Source organism: Macrosteles quadrilineatus, unplaced genomic scaffold, assembly GCF_028750875.1.
Source record: "Macrosteles quadrilineatus isolate MER2022 unplaced genomic scaffold, UCM_ALF_1.0 Scaffold_3__2_contigs__length_128488019, whole genome shotgun sequence".
Taxonomy (NCBI): Eukaryota; Metazoa; Arthropoda; class Insecta; order Hemiptera; family Cicadellidae; genus Macrosteles; species Macrosteles quadrilineatus.
Window position 1 is genome coordinate 106,101,797 of NW_026542596.1, and position 8,163 is coordinate 106,109,959.

The 8,163-nt window shown below is 34.4% G+C and overlaps 1 protein-coding gene across 1 annotated transcript; it reads right to left on the bottom strand.

Annotated features, from left to right (window-relative positions):
- Nucleotides 1-392: 392 nt before the first annotated feature.
- On the bottom strand, nucleotides 393-6,748 carry LOC128988775 (glutathione S-transferase 1-1-like). The gene is made up of 6 exons (XM_054410398.1): nucleotides 6,616-6,748; nucleotides 4,202-4,354; nucleotides 2,541-2,599; nucleotides 1,852-1,993; nucleotides 1,311-1,475; nucleotides 393-659 (listed from the first exon to the last, which is right to left on the bottom strand). The coding sequence occupies exons 2-6, from the start codon at nucleotides 4,346-4,348 to the stop codon at nucleotides 516-518; spliced, it is 657 nt and encodes a 218-aa protein (XP_054266373.1). The 5' UTR covers nucleotides 4,349-4,354; nucleotides 6,616-6,748; the 3' UTR covers nucleotides 393-515.
- Between the last annotated feature and the right edge of the window lie 1,415 nt (nucleotides 6,749-8,163).

The window sequence follows — 8,163 nt, forward strand, 5'->3', positions numbered from 1 at the left end:
ATAAACACGAATTAGACATTAGACAAAATTCTTTATCAGTAATTTCCTCGAGAAATACTTATACTTTTCAATGAAATGGTAACCATACAAAGTAGGTAAGCCAAGTATGAATGGAGATGAGTAATACAATGGCGTCAGGTTTGTTTCGATCTATTGCTTCACAATTCAAAGTCATTACCCTTTATTCTGTTTAGTTGGACGATTTTCCAATGAGAAGTATCGTTTAAACTGTTTTTTACTGGAGTTTTCTACAGTTACCATCATAGACCAAATTATTTCAATATATTAGTGAAAATCAACTTTTATGAAAATCCTAACTTAAAACCTTAAATCTTTACTTTTATGAAAAACCAATTTAAAAATAAATTTTTATCAGGGTACAAAAGAAAATATTTGTTACATCAAAATTATTTTTTATTTATAGCTCTAACTTACACTTAACATTAATTAATAATACAACATAAAAAAGCACTTAATAAATAATACTCTTTGGTTAACAATGCCGTGTTATGTGTTCACTTCTTGCTGGTAAGAAAGTCGACCATCCCTTTGAATGCTTCAACCCCCTGTTGGTTGACTTCGTAGCCGGGAAGGGTAGTCTTGGACTTGGCAAGCCACGCTGCTACATTGGGGTACTTGCTGACTTCATAGCCAACCACCTGAGAATAAAGTTCTTATTAGACCTTTGAGCTCAAATAGCCGAAATATCGGACAAAATAATCTCTTAACCAATTTTTCCTTACACTAATTTGAGCAAAACTATTTTTTTTTACTTATAGGTAGACTGGTATGTGCTGCAATCTATGAGTTTAAGTTTAGATCCACCATGCTTGTGCTTTAGGTCAACCAGGGTATACTGTACAGTACTGATATTGTCCACCACTTAGTCTTGTGAATAGTGAATGTAATGCAAGATTTTAGTACATGTCTGCATTGTCTGCGATGTTTACAATATTGTTAGGTTTACAATTTCAACTACTTTTTTATTTCACCCTGCCTCACAACTGGTTAAAAATAAATTAAGTAGAATATTTTGGGAATCTAAATTCTTCCCATTTAAAGTTTATTTAACTTTAGATTTTAAAGTTATTTAATCATGAAAAAATAACAAATTGTTTAAGCAATGAAGGCAGTTGTAGCTGTGTTTTTGTGCAGCTTTAAGAGGATATTTTTTTAGCTTCACACCGCGTTGCAAATTTAAAAGATACTATTTGAACATGAAAATAGGTTTCCAAATAAAACTCTTGAAGCATTTTCTGAAATAAGACATGAGCAATTTGCAACTTTATTGTTATCATATAGTATCTTACCTCAGCAGTGGAGACAGTGACAGCTATGGCGATGTCTGCAATAGTGATGTCATCTCCAGCAACCCAGCGGGTCTTTTCCAAGAACTGGTCCAGGAAACTGAAGGCCTCATCCAACTTCTTTTTCTTCTCCTCGTCAAATGGCACGCCGGCGAAGAAATTTGGGTACTGTAAGAGATAAAGGATAGTCAAAATTTACAGGTTTATTATTAACATTTCTTAAGTTTATATTTGTCAACATGTTTTCAAACTTAAAGAGGTAAGGTAGGAACACATTAGGTGTTCAAGCAACTTTTAAAGGCAGATGATGAGAGAAACACTTTGCAAATTAACGGTTCTTTAAAGGATTAGTTTGGAAAAGTGTGGGAAATTATTCAGTATCTTAAACAATGAACATCCCTGCAAGACCTAATAATATTCCACCGCCGTCTGTCCTTTAACAACTTGACTGTGCCACCGAAAAATTAAAACTTAATATTTGACTGACCTCAATCCTACTACAACTTTATTCATTTCTCAAGCAAATGCATAAGAACCTACTTACATAGTAGTCAGCGAATCTCTGGAAAAGAGTTCCGGCATCAAAATACAGCCTCTGGTTGACAACGGCTCGCTTCTTGATGCAGCGAGGGTAGAGAGAGTCATCTTTGCCGTACTTGTCTGCCAGGTATGTGATGATTGCTCGACTACAAAAGGAAAACTTTGATTAGTTTGAATTAAAAAACACCAACTTTAGTCCATCCTCATCTCTCAATATGCTCAATAGGACAAATTGATGGGTGAATAAATTATTGCACAGTGATGTAATTGTGGCAAATGTCTTTTGTCAACTATGTGGCTTATGGCATATGTTGTGGTTTTGAAAAATTATTTTTTGCCGTGAAATTTTCTATATTTAAATTCACTGCAGCTGAGTTAAACAAACTGCAGCCTGGTGTTTTGTGTTTTCCTATGTACAATCCTCTATAAACATGTTGAAGATTAAAGAAAGAGATAATCCCAAAGAACATGTTAAGACATATCAAAAAGATAATTCTGCTAATCCTATAAAGAATTATCTTATCAAGCCTATTTTCCGCAAAATAGGTAACACAACTCATTTTGATCATTCACGGGTCAACTTTATCAACTTTTATCTAACAAAAGCCTCAAGTGGTAGGTTTAACAGCCAACATATTCAGACATAACCATAGCTATCAATTACCTCAGTATTTGGTTATGCAATTTACTCACCTTTCATTTAGTGTGATATCATTGTCAACAATGGCAGGGACTGTGTGTTGAGGGTTAATCTGAAAAAGAAAAAAAATTTAAACATTTAGTTTTGTTTATTTTATCAAAATAGTACATTCCATTAGAAGTACCAAAAGTGACATTTTCCGGTGTGCTCAAGTTTCGTGTGTGAGGCAAAGCCTTACACAGGAGCACAACATATCACTGCGGGGGGCTGTTAGATGTACTTACGCCACTGTGTTTTTTAATAAATAGATTCTGTTATGATAACTCCAAAAAAACTATGATCTTCTTATATCTGACAGGTTCTTGGCCCTATATATTGGACTTCCAAAATACCCTGTATTCAGTACCAATGCAAAGTATTATTAAAACAGATTGAATTTTAAAACTATAATCTTGATATTTTAATGTTTAACGCTTTAAAAGTCTTCAAACTATTTCATTCGCAGATGGAACTTCTGAATTGAACATTATTTGATATTGGTTACAAAAACCAAACTTAGTAATATTTGACAGAAAAAATCTAATGCATTATCAAATAAAGTATAGCTTAACATAAAACTTTTATCTCGTTTTCGATCAATTTTCTTTTTTTACATCAGTACCAAACAATATTTCACAAAGCTAAGCAACTTGGTACTAATTGAAAGCACTACAGTAGTTGTTTTTGTTGGTTATATTTGACAATTTCAACACAAGTTGAATACTTTAGTTTATTAGGTATCTAGTTGACTCGATACTTTTTCTCTGATAATCTTAGTACTGGATTTATGGTCATCAGTTATGAATTCTTAGCGCTGCAATCGAGAGTAGGGTTTATGTGTTTAATGCTCATGCATGGTTCTCAGAATCGCCAGTACACATAAACAACTCTATATGTATTGGAGTCTGAGTGTAAACGGACAGAGACGAGTTAAAATAGTACTCTGAGTTATTACTTTGAGTCAAAAGCACCACAGACCAGGCCCGTTTTTGACCCTGTCAGTGCCCTAGGCACAACTAATAGTAGCGCCCCTTTGCAATATATATACAGGGTGTCCACCAACCAGGAAAACCGGGAATCCGTGAATTATGCATAAGGTTTTTGAACCAGGAATTATGCGTGAATTTTGTATATCCACCTGGAATTTTCAATTTAGGCCTACCGTCATCGCGAATGACAACAGTGACGTTTCAGTCACCGCGGGAGATGACAATATGTTTACACACAGCTGCGAGGGATTATCAGAATTTTCCCTCATTCACGGTAGACAATGATAATCTCCTCACGACTTTGGGATATGTTCATATATTGCCGAGATCATGGAAGGCAATAATTATGTCTACACGACCAAAAATAGTCAGAATTTTGCCTCAATCGCGGGAGACGGTTACGATGTCTACACGGCTGCGAGGGATTATCAGAAGTTTACTGCATCATGCAAATACAACCGCCAATTTTTTTTTTAATTTTTCAATATTTTGGCGCCCCCAAAAAAGCTAATTGCCTCGCGCCCTAGGCACGTGCCTACCGTGCCTATTCGGTACATCGGCCCTGCCACAGACGAGTAAAGTAATCGAATACTAAATGGATTCAGAGCAGAATTGAGCAAATATTCTAGCAAACTAAATACTTGTACTCGTCACACAGTACTACTCAAATGTGTAGGACATCTCACCTGCAGATACTGAGGTTCCATGTGCTCTCCCTTGGCCAGGTCTACAATGCGGGGCTCCACTGGGACACCGAGGGCCTTAGCAGTCATCAGCACCACTCGGCTAGGAGGGCTGGCCGGAGCGTAGTATACCTTGATGGGAGTAGTCATCTTCAACTGTAACATGAACAATAACCAATTGAGATTAAGTTTTCAGTGATAAAAAGTAAGTGAGGTAGCACATCATCAATCAGTGTAAGCGCTTTTCAATGAAATGTCAAAAGATTATACTCGTTTTCTACTGAATTTGCTTTCCTGCCGTTGTTGCATTGTTACAGTATCTAGTTTGATTATTGACTGATAAAATCTATGAATGTGTATACTCCCAGGGACATTAATTATTAGATGGTGCAAGGTTTTGTTTTTATAAGGTTCAATTACCTGCTTCGACATAATCATAAGTCAGTTAACTGAATTAATACAGTGTTAAACATGGGGTCAGCTACTTTCTTTTAAAAATTGAAAATGTAACTAAATATAACCATATTTGAGTAAATAACTATCCAGTAATGTAAATCATTTACAAAATTATTAGCATACATATTTTTATCATTTTTTATTTGACACTTTAAACCTGTGAATGATGCAGCATTTTTAAGAACAGTTTCATCGCACCAAAAATATATCCAAATTTAGTATCAATAAATCTTCAATAGCTCAATAATGTAGACAAGTTCAAGCTGTACATTTAGTCTGCTATCATATTTAAGATAGCTGTTTATCTATAACAAGGTGTGTGTTTGTTTAATAGATGAGTCAACAATATAACTCCATTACCTGAAATGAGTATATCTGGACTAACTCATGTTTGATAATGATAGTGGGAAATCGTTGTTACAGTAAAACTTCACTTACTCCACAATTTGTGGACCCAGAGTTTGTCGAGTTTGAGGTTGTCGACTTATTCAGAACATTGAAATTTTTTATTGTTTTTATAAATGATTACCAAAAAAGAGACTAATTTTACATAGGTGGGCCTATAAATGTATTACTTATATGAGTATTTTAAAAAATCGTGGGAAGAATCTTCAGAGAAATGTTGAATATTTAACAATAAATCTAACTAACAGTCTTTTTTTATGCAACCTGTCAGGTGTTGACTTTTGAGTTACCGGAAGTCGAGTTATTGAATTTTTAATATTAGGCCTATATGTTCAATTTTATCCATGACAAATACTATTACAGTAGTACAGTGCAATTAATTAGTCGAAAACAGCACAACCTCAATCCAAAGTGAAAACCATCTTTGACTCCAAACTATTCAATATAGTCCCTAAATTATAAAGTAAAAAGTTACACCGAGCATCTGGTTTGAAAGGAAAAGGGGGGTTGAAGTAGAAAAATTTTAATATTTTAGTATTTTACTTTATGAACTGTACTCCAAAAAATACACCACGCTGTATAGCTCATCAATCATCATAAAGTTCTGAACTTTTAAAGAATATTTTATGAACCCAAACTCTGTTGGTCATTAGATTGTATATGTATAAACTTTGACTTAGGAGCTAGTGACAAGCAGAAGTTGATGAAGAATGTAATACAAATATGTACTTGCTTATTATAATAGCAAGCAGCAGCAAGTAGACATACCCAAACCCCTTAGCTATTGAGTGTTTTCAACAGCTACAATTATTACTTTATCAATGTTTTTTTAATATAGATTGAATTAATTCATATATACAGTATATTGTATGAATTAAAATGGGTAACTAAAAAATATTCTTAATGGGGTAGGTAAATCGAACTATACCGATATCTACTTCAAAATACTCAACCATAGAATTTTACTACATTTTAGTTCACATTCAATTTAAATTAATTAAAATAATGTCCCAAGTAATAGCAACAAGTAAGAATGCATGATGGAGGGTAAATATGTTTTAATTCAAATAAATATTTATTGTAGGTAAATTAAAATCATAGACTTGACTTGTGATACTGCAAGTAAACTTCTCAACCTATTGTGGACTGGGGCTACTTGACTGCATTTGTATTATGTTCAGTGTATTGATGAGACTATAATATTAATAAATATGATTTATTATTCTCTTTTATTTTTATGTAAATTAGACCTACAGTTTAGGGACTCATTATCAGTTTAGTTAGGTAAAATTGTCATTATGAATGCAATTTTCCGACATACCCTGGCCTACAACGATGTCAAGTTAGTAAAATAACAATAGATAAAATCTATAGGCCTACATACAAAAAATAACACTTTCTTTCAATATTTCAATAGCTATTGTGTAACCTAGCCGACTTCTTCAATAACATGAAAATGCCTAGATAAAATTAAATCATTTTTTTTTAGATTAAAATCTAATAAGCCAAATTGACTAATCTTATTCTTAAAAGAAGCTAAAACCACCATTCCTTACCTGATCAAACTTGAACTAGATAACAAACACAACACACTGACTGAAGCCAACGATGCTCTGTTCTGGAATGAAGCGGTGAGAAGGTGCGTCGTAGTTTTATGTGGCGTCGTTGTGTCGGCCAATCAGAAACGGTGGGTATGACATCATCGTGGGTATTCCCAAGGTCCTTTCCTCACACACCGGCCAGCCGACCGTGGCGCTACGAGTGAGTCATCTACGCACTACTGAGAGGACTTCTTGGTATTGTTGTGGTGTATTGTTGGAAAGTTACATTCATTCCAGCTCTCGGCGCTAGAACTGAAGAGGGGAGGTTGTCGAAAACCCATGACGTCAAACCTGTTGAGTGGGCTTGGGTCTTCGTTACTTTGTGGGATGAACCGGTGTGTAGGACTTCGTCTTTGGATACTCAATTAGACATCTCATCTAAATGGTCAAGCCCAAGCTGTGTAGCCAATTCTTTAGTCAAAGGGTGACCTTTTCCGTGTTAAAAATAACTGACAAAGCGCAGTTGTGGTATTCAGTTTTTCGTCTTAAACCTGTACCACAGACAATATAATACTTTAATTTGTTTGTTTAATTTGAGGGTTGAAGTATTATATTGTCTGTGCCTGTACGCTATATATTTAGTCAAAAAAATATGTCATGATGTTTTACGCACCACACCAATGTTAGCCATCAAATTGTTATACCGCTACGTATTGTTTAGTTAATTACAGCATATTATAAATGGTTGTTACCGTCAAATAAATAAATTATAGAAATTGCACGGTTTGGAAGAGGACCCAGCTCTCTCTCATAGATAAAATTGGGCTTTAAGTAAATAAACATAAATAGTTCTTGTAAGATATAGCTTATTAGTCAGCAACAAATCCATCATCCCATTAATTCCACCACAGATCTTTTTATTCATATTCTCCTTGAAATATGTACTCTTGTCCTAATTGTGGTAAATAAAACAACATAATATTGTTCAGGATCGAAGCCTCTGATATATGTGAGCATAATCAATTTAGCACCCAACTAAACAGCTGTTTTTTGACCATGTTGTATTCTAAACAGCAAAGGTGAATCGTACCATTGAGTCATTAGTTGTACCACATAATATATACAGTAATTGTATGCGTGTGTTGGTGGGGGAGAGGAGGGGGGCTAGCGCGACTTATTGGGCTGAAAAATAGCTAATAAATAGTGTGAGGATTGTCTAAAGAACATTAACTAATGCCATAGATAAAAACATAATGGGTTTAATAACACGAGCCGTTGGTTTAAGAGTACTTGCAAAACTATTATTAGTGCAAGAATGCTGCAATTTTAATTTTGACACCATATCCACGTATATTAGAACAGAAGAACGAATGTTGGAACAGAAAGGTGTTGATCATTAACATTAACAATGACGTCACTGGACCGATAGTAAACAGTTTGTATTATTACTTGAATAAGAACTGTAAAAAACTTCAAAAATATTGTTAATGTCATTGGTATAAAACTCGGTCTAGTGGCGTTACTGTATTTTGTTTCTGGTGATTCATTCCGTTTCTGTTCTAA